Below are 19,164 nucleotides of genomic sequence, written 5' to 3'. Positions count from 1 at the left end.
CTTGTGTTCCATGGTCTGAAGTAAAGGAGCCAGAATGCTCAGCAGGGCAGTAAAACATCAAGATGAAATTAGGAAATACAAGGGGTTTTGCTGGCTCTTCACTTGTCTCTTGATGCAATCATAAGACCTCTGTTCATACCCATAGAGCACTAAGAGCCTTGAAAATCTCATCCAAGAGAAGACTGCAAACAGGAAGCATTAACAACCCAAAAGTCCAAGAGTCTGTCTAGTAAGACATCTGTAAAGGCAGTGCTGGAAAGGATGAACTGTGATCCAAGACCCCCTTCCCCCACTCTCAGACAGGAAGAGAAGGAAAAGAAGGGTGTGGGGAATGGAAGTAGCTGAGAAAATGAACACACATTTTAACCATTGACTCACTAGATCACACAGCAGCAGGTGGAAGAGACTAGTAAGGCCTGGGAGAGACAAAAAAGATAAAAAAAAAAGCCCAGATGTGGACACACATGCTCATCTGCCCAGATAACCATTTTTCCTGTCTAGACAAAGGTTACTATAAATACATCTCTTCACATCACCACTGTTATCAGCCAGACATTCCAAAGGGAAATGCAGGGGAAAGTATTTTAACAATCTCGGCATGTGCCAGCTCTCTTCCGAGTTATAAAATCATATATAGCAAGATATAGATAGAGATTCCCTGACTTGCCATCCTTTAGCAATTCAGTCTGTATTTAAAGAAATAAAGCAAACAAGTTTTTTTTTACTCAAAGTTTAGGACTCACGGTGACCCTTTCCTCCCTCTCCTCCTCCTCCACATGGAATTTTAAACGTATTTCCTACAAAACATAACAGGAGGGGTGGAAACTTTGGCTTTCCTCAGCTTGTTTGTTATTTTACCATCATTTGCCAAAGTTCAAAGACAGATTATGTGCTGGTGGCCACAGACAGAGCACAGTGGCCTATGGCATAACTCACTTCACCACACTGCATGCCAAAGCACCTCTGTTAGTGAACTGCCAAGAGACACAGGGGTCTGAGAACACTATCTAGTTTTATCTTCACTGACATATCAAAAGGCCTCTGGAAGTTGGGCCAAGGCCATGAAACACATTTCACCTAGATGTTTTCATAGCTGCATGCTGACAAGCCTTCTAGCTCAGTCTGTCATATCTACACAGATAGTTTTGTACAATTTAACTACTAAGCTGCATACAAAAAATGTAATCTGACTAACTCTACTTAAATGTAACACTCTTGCTGTTTAAAGTTCATTTTAACCTTCTATCCAATTGACAAAGCCATCTTCAGCTCCAAGCTTCATCTAGCAAGGCCTGGATTGTCATAGCTGAGAAATTAATTCCAAATTCATGCCTGCTGAAAGCTCTTTTGCCAGCTATTTTGGAAGGTGTAGATTCCAATGTTCCTCTCCAGTTTTGAAGTGAGCAACTTTATCTGCTTTCAAAAGATTTTCCTTCCCTTCCTCCATTTTAGCATCCCATTGCTGTTGGATTTGACAGTATCCTCTGTGTAATTTCTTTTAAGTTTACATGATGCTGTCTTGTGTTACTAAATACCATGACCAGTCTCATATAATCATAGTCTGCATATAAGTTTGAGCACATCGTTTTTGGCCCACTTAAAAATAAGGATAAAGTTAGGATATAATACTCAAGCTAACATAACAAATTATGCAGTTTTAAAAGATATCCAGCATATTAATTAAATACAAGGAAGTACCCTACCACTGCTAAGGAGGAACAGAATCACAGCTAAGACAGACACCGCTGGGAAGAGGAGTCTGCAGGACAGACAGCCTTACCTGAAGCACCTGAGGATAATCAAAGACTTGATTCTTGTAGCAGCGCTTGCGAACCACAGGGACCCCATCTGACAGGTTTGTACATTTGTCCAGGACCAGCACTGACTCCCCATTCTCAGCCTGAAGAGCCTCCAGCTCCAGGCGGTACTCTGGGTGCAAAGCCATCTGAGATGAGAGAATGAAATACCTGCGAGGGCTGAAAAAACACAGCCAGGTCACCTGACTGCACTGCCAGTTCACTTCCAAGATGCTCAAGAACCCATTTCCTTCCATTCTGGAGAAGCAGAGCAAGATTAACTAAATGTGGACATGCTGCCAAAACCGGATTTTCAGACAACACTGGAAAGGGTAATGATGAAATATAATTAAGTCTGGGATAGCAAGTGGCTCAACATTATTTACAATTCTGAATAAATCTGTACTTGGTAAGAGTGCTTATTACATTAGAACAGGCACCTGCATTATAAACTTAGCGAAACATTATTTAGCTGCATTTTAAATCTGCTACTGATGCCAGGATTGTTTGTACTTTTGTTTGCTGTTTGTGTACTAAAACAAAGTAGATAGGACACTGAATGCTTCTAGTTTCTCCTCCCATTTATGTTCTCATGAATTTTAATTGAGAAAAGATGTTGAACTGACAACTCAGTATTTAGTATCTAGCTTATTTAGTCTTGATATGGTGACAGCAGCAATAGCACAAGTTCATCTTTTTAACTGTGATTCAGTTCTGTCCCTTGGGGCAATATAGAGGCAACATTTCCAATGAAAAGTTGAAGATCCATATGGTGTATGTTATCTCATATACTCTCAACTCCTACCATGCTCAAAAACCACAAATATTTAAAATGTGCTGAACATTTTAAATACTGACATGTTTAAAAACACTGGAGGTAAACCATACAGGAATACAAGCTCAAATTAGGTGCTTGCTGCTTAAAAAACTTATACTAATACTGGAAAATAGCATGTCATATAATTGTTATACTCATCTACTTGGGTTTTCTTTTAAAACAGGTCAGCTGAAGTCAGACTGTTCCAACCACTCCCCAGTGAAAGGAACACACATAGTGAGTGAGTGCCCTCATGCTGCCAAAAGAACACAGGAAGCACGAGGCCTGTACTTAGGGTTCCAGTTCTACTCCACGTGATGCTATCTTTAATTTAGAGCCCTGAAAACACACAAACAGACACACTTTATAAAGTCAGACCTCTCCTGCTGCTCTTCTCACCTCTTCCACTCATTTTCATGCAGGTCACTTTAGTTGCTCCAATTAACAGATGCATAGTATTTTTTTAAACATTCTTTCTCATAAGCCTCCAGCTGCTACCAACTTGCTACCAGCAGAAGTGGATTTTAAGCAATCCAATTAAAAAGGCAAGTAAATCAAACCCCCTTAGTTCAGCTCTGTAAGAGGCCTTAAAAAAAGGAAATAACAATACAGATGAGTGATAAAAAATGCATATAACCAGCTAAAGAAAAACTAGCTTTATGTGCACATTTAAAAGTTTTGCCTTGAAACTGTCATCACTCTATGACACTCAAAATCTAGCTTATCAAACATTGCTACAAAGGAAAGAACAGGCCATCTCCCAAGAAATAACACACTAACATAGTGTGATGAAAAGTTTTATCCCAAGCAAGCCTGGATTCTGGGCGGTGTGTCCATCCCATCTCTCCTGCAAAAAGCAGTCGAGGCTGGGAACCCGTCTCACTAGTAACGCTGACTGGCCACTGGATGGCACTCTGGACACCAGGCTACCCAACACAATTAAAAAAAAAAAAAGCAGTTTTGAGAAACGGAATCTCCAGCACCTTTACTGAACACAAGAACTACTTCTCTTATTTGACCCAAAAGCAGGCACAAGTTTGTCCTAACTGACTGCATTACTGTACTTGGAGCAGCCAAGAGCAACAGCAAGAGCACTGCCCTTACCAGAAAAGACAACCGAACCCAAAGACTGATAACTTTTGTGTCCAACAGAGGCTGCACCATTTCAATCAGTTTTCAATTTTGAAAATTCATATTCTCTTCAGAACACTGTAAGAAGAAAAGGACCTAAAGCTTCTACATTTGTAAACTTGATGTTGACAATGAGCAGACAGATCACTGATCCCCATTGCCTCTGTCTGCTCATCTTTTAAATCATAACAGAAGTAAGACCTTGTTATAGTGGAACTTTTCCAGCTCTGTAATTAGAAGATTTATGAAATATAAAAAGAACAACCTTCCATAACCAGTTAAAACATGTCTTCCAAACTTCTACCTCCTCTTGTTCTGAAGACATGAACAGATTAGAGAAGCCACCATTGCCAGGCTAGTTAATTTCAATGGCTAATTACATGTTCTGAGAAAATCAGTGCTTTATTTCCCAACTGTCTTGCTTTACTTCCAACTACTAGGTTCAGGTAGGGGAGGGTTGTGTTGTTTGTGTTTATCTCTTACTCCATTACTTTAAAAAAAGAAACAAATAAAATCAGTATTCTAAGCTCCAGATGTATGTATTCCCATAATCACACATACAAGTTTCCATCCTTCTTTTTTATGAGCTTAATGACAGGTCAGGTGCAAATGGTGGGTGTTACATCAGGCTGGCAAACCAGCCACAGTGGGGCTCCTCAGGGCTCCAGCTTAGGGCCTGAGCTCTTCCACATCTTCATAAACAACTTGGACACAGGACTGGAAGGGATACTAAGTAAGTTTGTCAACAACCAAAAATTGGGAGGAGTTGTTGGCTCTCTTGAAGGCAGAGAAGCCCTGCAGAGAGATTGCAACAAATCAAAGGCCTGGGCAATCACCAAGGGTATGAAGTTTAACAAAGACAAATGCCAGGCTGTACCTGGGACAGGGCAAACCTGGATATATGGACAGACTGGGAAACGAGAGGCTGGAGAGCAGTCCTGTGGAAAGAGACCTGGGGTCCTGGTTGATGGCAAGCTGAATATGAGTCAGCAGTGCCCTGGCAGCCAGGAGGGCCAGCCATGTGCTGAGGGGCATCAGGCAGCTGGTCAAAGGAGGGGATTGTTCCACTTCGAGTCCTCTGCACAGTTTTGAGCACCACAATATAAGAAAAGTATAAAGCTGCTAGAGGGAGCAGTTGGCAATTGAACCAAGACCATCACCACTGGAACCATCAGCACTGAAAGCATAATTTATTTTAATAGCAAGAGCTGTTAAAAACAACACTTACAAAATTGCCCAAGCTCACCATAAAGTTATTAGCTATATTTATATTTCATAATCATCAATATAAAATATGATATTGAATATACTTTGCACAATTCATGGGAATTACTTTACCCTGGTCCTCTTTCTGGCAGATCTACTTCTGCTGACAATGGGCTGTAAACAGGAATACTGACGTCGTAGCCTTGCCGGTAAGTCCAAGTGGAGAAGCCTCCACCAGCCAACAGAGCTCTGGAAAATACAAGAAAGTTTAAACTGAGAATGTATAACATTCAAACTCCAGTGATTCACTGCTTGTCATTACCAGAACAAGAAGGCATGTGCTCTGAGATAAGCTTTTCCCTCAGGATTTGTCAGTGGTATGTTTTCCTGCTGGTTTTAGGCTGACTTTAGTTTTTGTCATCTTGGTTTACTGCTAGTTTGGATGTAGTCACCAACAGAGTGCTTACAATTGTGTATGATCACTGAGGAATGGACCATTTTTGCATTAATATAGGGAAATCTAATCTATTGCTCTCATTGTTGCAATTTGCAAGCTTACATAACCTAAGACAATTTTAATCTGAAGAAACACATACTGAATTATTTATACTAGTTAAGATATTCCTTGATGCCTGTACTAAAATTGGGTATAGCACAACTTTCAAATTGTTTGAGACAAGCTGCATTTCAGATACAAATCTCAGTACAGTATTTTAGCATCTTATAGTGACTTTGGATGTCTCAGGACGGAAATTATTTGCAACTGTATTTTCAAAGTTATCATACTAGTGAAATTTATTTCATTTTTATATTACACAAAAATTCTATAAACAGAAAACATGAAAACAAGAAATCTGTATGTTGTGACACTGAGTTCCAACAGGAGAGGTTGCTTGTGACACTACATGCTAGAGAGCAAGGGAAAAATCAAGGACTGATAAATTAAAATGCACTTCAACCTTCGAACAGGATGACCTGCATAGTGTCTTTTCTTAGATGGGACAACCTTTTGCCACACAGAAGTGCTTTAAGAAACAGAAGAGAACAATATGTATAGAAGAAAGCAATATATCACGCAGAATTCCAGGAAAAAAAGGTTTGCTACTATCTCCTATCACAAACCAAGCCCCTTTGAAATATGCTAGTAGAGGACAACAGTTTTCTCATTGCCATTTCATGTCCAGTGGCATCGGGAATACATCATCCTAGTTCCAAAAGAAGCTCATATTCAGCTTCTTTTGTGAGACTTCTCCAAGAGCTGATCAAACTTTCAGTCCTTTGCCACTCAACAGGAGGGTGTGCTATACTTTAGCTGCTTCTGGGATACTGGCTTTGCTTAAGGTACCATATTTCTAAATTCCAGTTTGTCTCCTTCTCTGTGGAAAGGAGCAGGACACAAATACATTACTAGACAAGGCACTAAAGAAAGGATCTTGAGGAGCTGTACCCACTGTTGCAGCTATGATTACAGTGAGAAGCCTTACTGTCACAGCTCAGGTCAGAGCAGGCACAGGTCTCAGTAATCAGGACACACACAGGAACAAAACGTCAACATGAGACTGGAAGAGGCACCAACAGTCCATTAGCTAACATTCTTGTTTTCAGATATCACTGAAAGAAATCCTTGGTAAGGTGTTTGGAGAAGCAGTTTTCCACAAATGTTAGACAAGAGATTACCATTATACCGAATTATCACCCAAGATTTTTCCCATCAGAACAAGACACTCAGGATGAACACCAGTATGTTGTGCCTGTTCTAATCCACAGCAGATGGCCCACAGGTACTTCACTTCCTGCTCTGACCTGCAGCACAATTGTTCAGTGTTCAAACACCATGATCACACTTTGCCATAAATGTGACTTCATTCAGAAGACGTACTATGATAGGAACAAAAATCAACTTGAGAACCAGATGATAAATTAAGTACATGCTGAGTTTAGGTTCCAAATAATTTCTAATTCCTTTCCAATGTCCCCATCCCCCTGCTTTTGGTGACATGTACAACACTGCTTTGACTAGGTCTCACAGTCAAAGCTGCATGTTCCATATCTTATCCGTATTAATTCAGTTACAAGAAGAGAGAAAAAAAAACGGCTTAAGTGTTACTGCTCTTGCAGTTTATATCTCCCTTCTCTTTTTTACACCCCTTCCCCCCAAACTGGGAAACCAGAACCAGATTGTTTTAATAGGATCCAGTGAAAACACGACAGCACCTCATCAGCCTTGAGAAAGCAGGTGTGTGTCATGCAGACTTTTACCTAAATAAATCCACAGGGAACCAACACCAGCTAAGTAACTCCACTTGGATTTTCATTGTACAGTGCATTAAGAGAGTAGGGATATTAACTCCTAATGTACTCAAGACAAATAATCTTTAAATTGCTCTGATCAGCAAGGAATGACTGTCCCTGAGCAACTTTTCACCACTTTTCAAATATTGAGCCTTCTTTCTCTCCATGAAGGGCTCCAGCTGGCCTGTACTCTAAATGTTTCTGTCCAACTGCCATCTGCAGTAGCTTTCTGCCAAACTTCACAAGTCACTGAACCCAATTCACGGACTGAAACAGAAATAAATAAAAAGTATCTTAGTTCATAAATTCAATTCTACAGCACCAGAATTTCTTTGCAAAAGAAATCCTTTTAACCTCATCATTGTACTGAATCCAACAGCACTGATTAACAGACAATATAGAGCTTATCTTTTAAGTTTTATGGCAGGAGATTACATTTGTTATGGCAGCTAATACTAGCAACATAAACTCCATGCCCACAAGGCAAACCTTCACCTTTGAAATTACGGAATAAAGCACTTTTACACTGCCTTTGGAAATTAGATTTAAAGATTTAATAAACAAACAACCCCTTAGTGAAGTACCTTAGCCAAGAACTTTTCCAGATGTAAAATTATTATACAACTGAACTGCCCCCTGTGTATAAGGTGTTACTTTTTCTGGATCAATATTCTGCAGCAAATTAATGGAACACAAGTCTATTAAACTTCATGATCCACTAAGTTCAACTGTGTATGATGTCTCAGACATGTTGATTAGAAGGCAGGCCACACTCCTGTGCAAACTTCACAAATATTACCTGTGGATTTCACAAGTGATCCACAAATTCCCACAAATGCAGTCCTTCTGGAGTTGTCATGGTACAGTTTAGATAAGTCATTCAAAACCAACTGAACTGTGCCAGCATGCCTTTATTTTGGCCAGCAGCTTCTCACCCTGCGATGCTACAAACAACTGTCTTTCACAGTTGTACCCATTCCTAACACCTTTAGATATTCTCAAATTAAGAAAACACACCCACGTTGCTTGTTCTGTTAGACATGAACTAAGAACTCCAAAAGGTCTCCAAAATCATACTGAAAGCTCACACTACATCACTCAGGCCTCTCCAGGACTAGGTCCACACTCCCAACTTCTTTCACAGGCCCCTTGTCTTCACACCTGTGACCTGTAGAATAGGTTCTGTACATCAAACAGCCCAACTGTTGACTGCCTACAAAAAGGAATATATTTTTTTTTCCCATCCCAAGCACTGTTATTGCCACTCTAATGTATTACAGCTCATGATCATGCAGCTGTGGACTGAGTCAGATTGGCAAACTACAACAGCTGAATGCCAAAAAAAGACTTCAGTTTTTTACTTAAATTACTCAGTTTTCCATGTTAGCATGACAAATACTTAGCAGAAACACCTACCAAAATAATAGGTTTCCTGCCTGCTAAGCCAAGGCATGCAAGGCGAAATGTAAACAGAGATTTGAGATCAAAAAGTAAAAAATTAAAAATTCTGTAGCATATCTACTACTTTCAGTTAATAAAATCAATTCTTTGATAGACACATGTATCCATAAACATGCAGTCCATGCCATTGTCAAATGAAAATTCTCCTTATCTAAGATAATAAATCCAAGTATTTACTAATAGATTAACAGACTTGTTTACATGAGACTGATTCTTGACTGCCCTCTCCAGGCTAACCCATACATACAACATGTTTCATACAGAGAAGGAAAAAGCTAAAGCCTTATTTCACATTGATGTAATTACAATGAGCAAAGTTACTCTTTAAACATGTGCAGGAAAAAAAAATCTGTTCTGGTACTGGAGGATGTTTTAAATTGTCTTTGCTGAAAAGAAATCAAGATACACTTCACAGACCACCATCTTAGCAAAGGTCCCATATCTCAGGCTAGATTTTATTAACATTTGGCAGAAGAAAGTTAACTTTGACCTTCAGGAAAAGCACTGGTTACAATGGACCTAACACAGCAGAACTAAGCACACACAGGCTGACATATTAGAAACATCTTTAGCAACAGTATCACCTTCCTCTTATTCCAATTTTCTTTGCCTTACAACCTCCTTTCCTCTTCCAAAACTAAACTATCCTGCAAGTGAATATTGAGCTCAGAATGTATGCCTTTTAAGCTCCTGGCAAATATTTTTAAAGCACACTTGCCAGAGAATAACTAAGAGCATTTGTCCAATTACTAATATAGTCTAATTATTAAGATAACAAAAACTATTGAAATTCAGCATAGTTTTGTCAAGCAGAGGAGCAGCTTTAAAATGTCCTTGAAGCACCTTTTTCTATCAGAAAGCTGCTGCTACAATCATCTTTGAATTTCTAATTTGCATCAAATGGGACATTCTGTAAAGCATTCGTAATCAGTTACACACCAGATCAAGATTCTCCAACATTACAGCAAGTCCAAGAGTTAAAAGCAAACTATCAGCCACATCCCTTATAAATTTAAGGATGGGGCTAAACTATCAAATTTCAAAAGTAAATACCTCTTCTATACAAGGCTTTACTTTCCTTTTTTGAGAAGCAAGCAAGGTGTCTATCTTTGCACAGTTTAAGGAGCAAGTCCTTTGCTACCAACTGCCCTTCTGAGCTTGTTGCTTCTTCAGTGGCACTTAAACCCAGATCTGTCCATCACACAGCACAACACATACCTATCTCTAGGAACATCCAGGGCAGTGTTATAATCTGGCGGCCCTCCAGGCAGCATATTGAAGAGCAAATGATTTGTGCCTCGATCCCACCTACAGCAAAAGAAGAAACAAACTGCAGTTAGAAAGGTGTTCTCTACATAGAGACAAGTTCTGTCAAAGCCTAGTGCATTAACTCACTGTGTTCTCCCTCCTCCATTAGACTCACTTTTTTCACTTTGAGTTCTTCACACACTGAAGTTTCAGCACATACCTGGATAACTGTGCCAAAGCCTGAGCTGTCTCTTTGATCCGGAGGGCGTTCTGATTGAGGACATCTATGGATGGCACAAAAAGGCAGGCCCGGTTGACATCGTCCGTGTAGAATTCACTGTCAGAGATGGCCGTCAGCAGCTCATTGTACTCCCTGGAAATGGTGTTGCTCACCAACGTCCCATATTCATCCACATACTTTTTCAGTGAATAGATGTACACTTTGATTTTGTTCTTGGGATTGAAGCCACATCTGTAGACATCGAAGCAGGTGTGCATCCTGCAGCTGAGGTCTCCCCGCTCAGGAATGGGGCTATCGGCAGGAAGCTTGACCACAGGCACATCATGGACACTGCGCTTTTCAACGGTCCAGTCATTGGATGATTCAATGGAGTGAGGCCAGAACTGGAACATCCCTGTGGCAATTAGGCCAAGCAGAACTATGGAAAAGAGAGTGATGTAATAGATGCGGTGCTTGGTTTTCATCCTTGGGATGAGGGCTGGACCCCGGGTGTTATATTTGGTCGAGGCACACATAATGGCATCAATTATCTCTTGTCACTACAAAACAGAGAGAGAGGTTTTAGGAGGAACTCTACAAAAGAGACACAGCTAACACAATGCAAAGAAACATGCAGTTACTCCTTTCAGGAAAGGGTCTTTGCCTCAGCAGATTGAAGTAGGCTTTCTTCAGATGCTCATGAGTTCCACTGGAACACAAGATGCCAACCAGCCCTGCCACTTGGCAGGCACCAGCTGAGGCTGATCTGCTGGGTCTGGCTGGAATGAAATGATGTGGGCCAATTAGCAACCACTAGCCAGAAAAAGGCACAGCTTGGGCAGAGAGAGGGAGAGGAAACCTCAGACACTGCAGAAGTGGTGAGGCCTCATAAGTCCCACTACACCTACAACAAAGCATAGTCAGAGGGAATGCTAATAAAAAACCAAAATGCTTATCTACAGGAGAAACAACCTGGATACCTACAAAGGGCTTATAATGGGGCATCACACAAAACTTAGGACCATGATACTGTTTCCAAGGTAAAGGTGCTTCTAAACAGAATTTCATAGGAGTCCCACCACATCTGATTAAAATGATGGCAAACTACTTCTGGCAAGAAAGACGAATTAATTTGTCATCTTTGTAAATGTGCCTTGTGGGGAACAAAAGTGTTCTATGAGCTGCCATTGCAGCCACATAGAGAAAAGCATTTAAACAGTTCACTACAGCCTGAACTACAGCTGAAATGAAAAATATGATGCAATATAAAGTATCACAAACTACTGCCATATTTGATATTTCTTACAAGCTCCTGCACAAAGAATTGTGGTTCCTGCAAAAGAAAATTTACATTTACTACAGACTGAAAAATCAGCAAGCAACAACTTGCTTAGGTTTTCAGCTAAAACTTTCAATAATAAGTAAATTTAACCTGAATTCTCCATAATGAGAACTTTGTAAGAGTAGTAAGCATGTTTTCCATAAAAAGAATGTGAACGGTATAATTATGTGTTTTTCTTTTGGAAAAATGGGATGTTTTCTTGCTCTGTGAGCTAGAAAGAAAGTCTGGCATGTCAACTGTCCAGCAGACATCAAATATGAATAAAATAAGTATAAATGAACAAAAGAAGCATGAATTTCATTATTAATCAAATGATACAACAAATTGAATTATGTTTATTTTGTGTTCTTAACAAAAGACTGTTAGGATGGGGTGGCTAATGCATGACTTGACTATACTTACACACAAGTAGCACTAAAATAATCTCAGATGCTAATAAACATTCCACTTTTAACGGCTCTTCTCATCACTTTATGTCCACAATCTGATTCTGGAGGAAGCCTCTAAAATCTCCCGTACAAGGCAATACACGTGTCATGCTGTTATCAGGACAGAGGCCAGAATGCTACATTACAGTCACCTTTACAACTAAAAACTTCCCATATGCTTCCGACTGTTAACCACGTCCTTTATTCCTCCTTCCCGACACAGCACCAGAACCAGCCATGTGAGGCCACTCTGCAGCGAGTTTTTCAATCACTCGGCAAACCGGTCCAGCCCGGAGCCCGGCTGGAAGAGCCCTCAATGGAAAGTACCTCTGCATCCACGGAAACGTTCCCTCTTACACAGCACACAATCCACCTGGGCAACTGCAAGCACGGCACAAGCTGTACGCGCTTGGAGTGCGGGAAGTAACGGGAGCAAGACGCAGCACACACGGAGGTGGCAACAGCGTGACGGGCGGCAAGGGCCGAGGGACGGAACGGGACGGGACGCCTCCCGAGCGACGCGGCGGGCGGGCCCAAGCCAGCCCGGAACCTGGCCGGCAGCACCCGGACCGCCACGCCGCTGCGGCTCCCGCAGCCCCTGCTCTCCCGCCCACCCGCCGGAACCGGACAGGCCGCCCCCGCCGCCCGCACTCACCGCCGCCCGCAGTCGCCGGGGCCGCCCGGCCGAGCCCCGCCCGCCCCGGCCGCTCCGCGCGGGGCCCGCCCGCACTCACTGCCTCCGGCCCGGCCCCGCCCCGCCGGCGCGCACGCGCGGCCCCGCCGGCCCAGCGCCCCCTCGCGGCGGGAGGGCGGGCGTGCAGCGGAGCCCGGCCCGCGGGGATCTCCCCTGGGGTGCGATGGCATGGCATGGCATGGCATGGCATGGCATGGCATGGCATGGCATGGCATGGCATGGCATGGCATGGCATGGCATGGCATGGCATGGCATGGCATGGCATGGCATGGCATGGCAGCTTCTCCTGGAGGAGCGGCACGGGAAGCACCTCAGCGATCATCTCCATGTGCAACACTTGTACCCATGAACCGCCGCTAGCCTGCTTTCCAACACATTCTTGGCCCGCTTGCCTCCAGTCCTGTGTGCCTTTCCAAAACTGTACTGGGCTTTCTCCTTGACCAAGGACCTTTGGGTCATGTGTCGCTTTCTGCTGGATCACACTACTTCAGTAAGGAAATATCCCGAACCTACACCTTCCCAAACACTTCATAAAAGTAACTGGAAGTATGTTCTTCTAACAGAAGATAGAGAAGGACAAATTTGTTGCACAAAACTCCAGCTGTGTGGGAATCAGAGACATTAGTTTCATTCACAAAAATGGGAGCTGACTTGGTCTGTAGGCCAAATTAAACCCAAAACAAAACAAAAAAAGCCAATCAACCAACCAACCAAAAAAACCACAAACCCCCCACAAACACACACACACACACACACAAAAAAAAAAAAAAGCAAAAAAGAAAAAATGACAAAAATAAACCAAACAAAAACCACTCAAGCAGGTAAGATCATAGAATGGTTTGAGTTGGAAGAGGCCATCTTAAAGATCATCTATTTCCAACCTCTGTTTTGTAGGCAGGGATTCATTCCAGCAGACCAGTTTGCTCAAAGCCCCTCCAACCTGGCCTTGAACACTTCCAGGGATGGTGAATTCCCTGCTTCTCTGGGCCACCTGTGCCTCACCACACTCACAGTGTAGAATTTCTTCCTAATATCTGATCTAAAGCCTCACAGTTTGAAGCCACTCCCCCTTACCCTATCACTACATGCCTTTGTAACAAGTCGCTCTCCAGCTTTCTTGTAGGCTCCCTTCAGGCTGCTCTAAGGTTCCCCCAGAGCGTTCTCTTCCACGTCTGAACAATCCCCAAGTGCTGCAGCTGAACCGCGCACAGGGCAGTGGTGCAATGGAGACATTCCAGCAGCAGCCGCGCAGTGTCCCTGCCGGTGACACCATGTTCCTCGTCCTTCTGTGCTCTCTGGGCTCAAACACCAGACCCACGGCTGACTTTGTATCTCTCACCTGTAAGTAATTTTCAGCTGTTAGGACTGTAACTGTTCCAACTGTTACAATTTAACCAATAAAGTTTTCAACAATTATGTCCTGACGCAAAAAGTTCTCCCGCTACAGCTCCTTCAGCCCCCTGATCCCTGAGCCAGAAGCATTTCCAGTCTCTCTGCCCCCTGGGATAAAATGCAGAGCAGCTCTGCTTCTATCTTGTAATCCTTGGTGCTTTAAAAGACTCTTACCATGTGTATCTCATGACAGTGTCAGCTTTTGTATTTTTCCCCCTTTCAATTGCTCTTTTAGCCATTTTTATAGATTTGTATCTTATGTACAATGGTGATGTGATGGTGTGCTATCCTATAACGTGTGTTTGTGAAAGGATGAGGGTTTGCACCTATCCCTGCTCTAAGCCTCTAAACTGAATCTCCCTGTCACACACACAGTACAGTGTCCTTAAACAGCCTTGACTGGCAGCAACAGATTAGTTCTCTTTCACTTCACCTGCCCTTGGGAAAACTGCTTTCTGCAAAGCCATCCACATGCACGCACAGGCAGCTTGGTGCTCCCTCAAAAAAGGCAGAACGCTGTCACTGCAGTGCTTTCTCCTCCTCCTTTCAACTTCTCCTCACACACGTGGCATTGCAGGTGATGTAGCATTCTCCTCAGACTCACTGCTACCTTCTTTATCTTATGAATGTGACATTCAAACCAACAACAGACAGCACTCACAGATCTCAAAGCACCTTTCTGAGTTCTGGTACTGGCTTTTTACTCTGGTACAGGCTTATTCCTTCCCCTCAAGTACAAGTTACCCGGGTTTGTTACAGCACTTGATGTTTCTGGGCGTAACCCATCAGTTTCCAATTGCCGCAAGCTGCCCCATTCATAAATCAGAGGCAGGAACCCTCCTTCGGGAGGATGGTTCCGTGTCTGATTTTTGTGAATTGGAAGATGCCCCATTCACGTGCTGGGGCTGCTCGGATGAGCGCTGGATCTCTGCAGTTACGGGATTCAGCAGCGTGAGCAGTGCCTGGATGTGCCTGAGCCAAGGAGAGGGGTTCCCAGCCCTGTCGCGTGACAGGGACACTGGCTGGGCCACGTGCAGCGGCGGGGAGGAGGGAGGGAGTCACCGAACCAGCCTGCACCAGCCCACGCAGTGCCCGCAGGCGCCTCCTCCGCCTCCCTGCTCCGCCAGGGAGAAGAAAGTGCATCCAATCAATTGCAGCTGAAATATTCACGGAGACTTGATGATCCTTTTATCCCTGTAGGAAAATTTGAAAATCGATGCAATTTTATTAAAAGCTATATTAAACAAATTCAAGAGGCATCAGCTATGTAGCAAGAAAAATGGAGGATGTAGTCTGTCTTGATAGAGATTTCCCTGAAACCACGCCAGGGAGCCTGTTTATATTCTAGTGATGTAGCTAAGCCAGACAAGTCTGCGGCACAGCATCTATTTTTAGACGCCAGGCTGCCATTTATAGCTTGTGAAAATATTCATCAGCATCTGGATAACCAGCTATCAATTTTTATAAATGCACAGGAGAAATCAGATATTTCGCTTCACTTTGCTTTGCCCTTTTATGTCCTGCCTTATGTGGTTCTTTGGGATCATTTGGAATTTAAGGGCTTTACCGTGTCACCATGCATTTGCCTGCTGTCACATACAGCATCCTGCATTTTCTGCTGGGATGATCAGTGTACAGAAGAGAACCTTTTGCTAGCTACTGTGTCTCCACATGTAAAGAAGCTGCATGTGAGATCATGGTGCACTTTGTGCAGTGAGGGAAGCAGCACGTTCTGCCTCCATCTTGTATGATTACAATGAGTACAAGGAGGTAATTTTAAAAAGCAAATATGAAGAGGAAATCTAATGGTTTGAGGACATCTCTTCAACCTTATTTTCTACCTATGGCATAAGAACTAAAAACTCGTAACTCGGTTTATTCTTCTGAAAATGTTGTTATTAGCTACTGCCAATAGATAAGGTACTGAACTAAATTAAAGAGTTTCTACTATAAGAGAAAGAAGGATATTAGCAGCCAGATTCCTTGTTTTGGTTCACTGTTCTTGTTAAAGTCTTACAACAAAATAGTATCCTCATTTATATCAATTTTTAACTAGTCTGATCAATAAAGTATCTAGCAGCCACTTGCATGGTTTTCTCTTTCAATCCAGTCCATCACACACTTCCAGTGCTACTCGTTTGTGATGCATGGCACTGGTCAAAACAGTGATTTAACTTACATTTGTAACTCTTACTTCCTTAATTGCCTTCCTGAACTGAAAGAAAAAAGAGGTGTAAATATACTTAGAAGGGCTGCTGCAATAGCTCCCACTGAGGGATAAGAGACGCGAGGAAATTCAGTTAGGCAAGAGTTTCCTTCAAATAAACTATTAATGTGGCAGAAAGATGCAGATAGAAACAATCTGCCAGTGTGTGTTCCACCCTCCCTAAAGCTTTCAGCTGTCACGGTCTGTAGAGGCATTAATCTTTAATCAATTGAATGCCTTCTGCAGAGAGGCAGCCAGGGAAAGGACAGGTCAAAACAAGCACTTGCCTAGAATAACTAAGCAGTCGTGCATGAGCTGTGCCATCAGACCTTGCTGGATAGCAGCAGGGAATAGAGAGCTAAAAATAGCCTTTCCTTGCAATGTTTTTCCAGACTATTTTTGATTCTTCATTTTGATAAGGTCGACTGGCTATTTGCTAAAAATAACCAATCCCGGCAAACTGAGGACAAAAAGTAGAGTATTTATAACCTCCTCAGACTCTTTAGTACATTTGCTGGCTGCAAATAATCTAGGATCTTGTCATCAGTCATTGCCAGTGTTTTATGTAAGTCACTAATAAATAAAGCATTAATTGGAATGGAAAATGAGTTTATCTTGCCACTCTGATTTTCTCAGATGGAACACATATCATTCTGCATATAATCCTTGTAGGTTACCTTGCCCTATTCTTCATTATGTGGTCTGAATTGCTTCAGAAATAACCAAAACATCTTCTTGTTAGGTCAACCAATCTTACAAAAAAAGCTGCATAAGTAATTAAAGTGCAAAAGCAGTTTTGTATGCCTGATACTTCAGATGCAGAAATTTTCAGGGGTGCGATTCACATGGCTTCCTCCATGAGAGGTTTTTTAGCATAGAGCCTCTGTGTGCCACTATCTCTCTGATGAAATGAAATCACCACTCTGCCAGCAGGATGAGAGCAACAGAGGGATTCTGTAACCAAGTAACTGGAGGAGGACTGCAGAGAAATTGTCAGTATAAACGATAATTTGACCCCAAGGCAGGTTTCAAGAAACTGAGTCATTATGGGGATGGGGGAAACACACAGCCGTCAGCCCAACTGTGTGACCTGTTGGATGTTCCAGGATAGAAAGGCAACAATTAAAGGATTAACATTTATTTTAAAAAAATATATAGTCTATCACACAGTACATTTGAGCAACTTCCTTTCTTCATTTAAGGTGGAAAATTCTTAAGTTATCAGTGAATTTTTTCCCTCACAGGTATTTGCTTAGGACCTATTAAATTTCTGTAAGGGAAAACTTACTTTCACACATTCTTTCTGTAAGTATGCATTTTTCATAAATACTTATCTTGAATGGGCTCCACTTATGTTGTCTGCTTAATTGCAATGTAACGCAGGTTAATAATTTCGAGATTTACAGATTTTTTCCTTCCCAGAAACATGAAATGTCAAGTGTATACCTGAAATGTATGTTATGGAAGTTTCTATGATAGAGAGCAGTCCTGGACAGGAAATTCCCACCTCTACCCTAAAAGTATTGAATACTCCTCTGGAGAAGAGAGACAGAATGGGCAAGGGGGCAAAGGAGGGGGACAGAGAGAGAGTGACTGGAACATGGCAAGGACCTAGAAACCATCTAGGATCCCTTCTGTGCTAAAATGAATGATAACTGGAATATAAATATTGTATGCAAAGTGGATTTTATCATCTTGTATGATTACAACGAGTACAAGCAATGAAGGCACAGTGTTATGGTCATTTTGATGGCATTTCTTGTTTTAGATGAAATGCAGAAGTTTTAAAAACGGATCTGACTGGCTTCATTTGAAGTGCTGCTCTCTTTGCCTATCACTTGACAAACAGGTCCAAAAAAAAAAGTGAGGGCAGGGACAGCATGGGAGAATCCTTAATCCTTTCTCGATGTTTTTTGTCAGTAGAGGTTTGCCACAAAGAAAAAGAAAAGGACATTAATGAGAACTGTGAGATACATCAAGCAGAGAAAACATCTAACATGAGGGTAGCAGAAAGAACAAACAATTTGTATAGGCAGAACCTGTGTTTTTCCTCTTGGGGTAATCTTAGAGCAAATCTTAGAGCAAATAGGAATTGATTTAGTTTCTATATACGTATGTACAGGACTTTCTACATGTTTACCACTTCTTGTAAACCAGTTAAGGCCATTTACTAAATTTATGGATTTTGCACAGTCCAAAAACCCCATTTTTGTTCCAACAGCGGTCTCATGACCATGTTTCTCTCTTGCCTCATTTCCAGTTATATTTATATTTTCTGTGACCAAACTAACATTCCTCAGTGGAGTGGTCCTAAGGCAGGTGTTAAAATTGAAAATAACATAGAAAATACTCTATGTGTGCGTTCTGTGGAGTTACAGCAAGCTCAGATGTGACTGTCAGCCCTACTGTACTAGCTGTGAGGATTCTGAAAGCACATCATACCCTCTTTCCTGCAGAGGTGTGCTTTATTAGCTGAATCCACACAGAAACAGTACAATAAACCTGCTTCCTGAGCAGTAAATATATATGGGTGAAAAATATTATATAAATTGTTACTTTTGTATATTCATATACTCCAACAGAAAGAATTACTAGAACAAAAGAAAATTAATTACTAGAACAAAATAAAATGAGGAGTAATTAATGGGTTGAATTTGCTAAAGGGATTCCCTAAAATATCACTTTAACTAATGTCTTACCTTGGTCTTGATTTCAAAGAGCTTGATCCCTAAAATTTTGTTGCTCATGTCCTCCTTGGGGTACATAAATAAGAGGGGGAAAATCAGGAAGTCCATTTGTAATTTGGCTGTACATGGCACTTCCCATTCCATTAACGACACCTGTCTTCTGCTATAGTTTTCTTTGTGGATTTGGAAATATTGTCCATGGACAAATGCCAAACTAGTTAGCAAATACTCTGTTTATAACTGT

General features: G+C 41.9%; 1 protein-coding gene across 3 annotated transcripts in view; it reads right to left on the bottom strand.

Annotated features, from left to right (window-relative positions):
- Positions 1 to 12,657, bottom strand: part of EXT2 (exostosin glycosyltransferase 2) — a 73,139-nt gene extending 60,482 nt beyond the window's left edge. Inside the window, exons 1-5 of one of the 3 annotated variants that reach the window (XM_030948635.1) lie at positions 12,597 to 12,657; positions 10,172 to 10,731; positions 9,922 to 10,011; positions 5,083 to 5,199; positions 1,781 to 1,976 (exon numbers count right to left, since the gene is read on the bottom strand). In XM_030948635.1, coding sequence (XP_030804495.1) covers positions 1,781 to 1,976; positions 5,083 to 5,199; positions 9,922 to 10,011; positions 10,172 to 10,707 — 939 coding nt within the window. In that variant the 5' untranslated portion in view covers positions 10,708 to 10,731; positions 12,597 to 12,657. Of the gene's footprint in view, positions 1 to 1,780; positions 1,977 to 5,082; positions 5,200 to 9,921; positions 10,012 to 10,171; positions 10,732 to 11,915; positions 12,234 to 12,268; positions 12,520 to 12,596 lie in introns of those variants that run through there. The other 2 variants (XM_030948636.1, XM_030948637.1) reach the window with 2 other exon arrangements.
- Between the last annotated feature and the right edge of the window lie 6,507 nt (positions 12,658 to 19,164).

Source organism: Camarhynchus parvulus, chromosome 5 (genome assembly GCF_901933205.1).
Source record: "Camarhynchus parvulus chromosome 5, STF_HiC, whole genome shotgun sequence".
Taxonomy (NCBI): domain Eukaryota; kingdom Metazoa; phylum Chordata; class Aves; order Passeriformes; family Thraupidae; genus Camarhynchus; species Camarhynchus parvulus.
The sequence above is the reverse complement of the archived record's forward strand: the minus strand, read 5'-3'. Positions and strand labels throughout refer to the sequence as shown.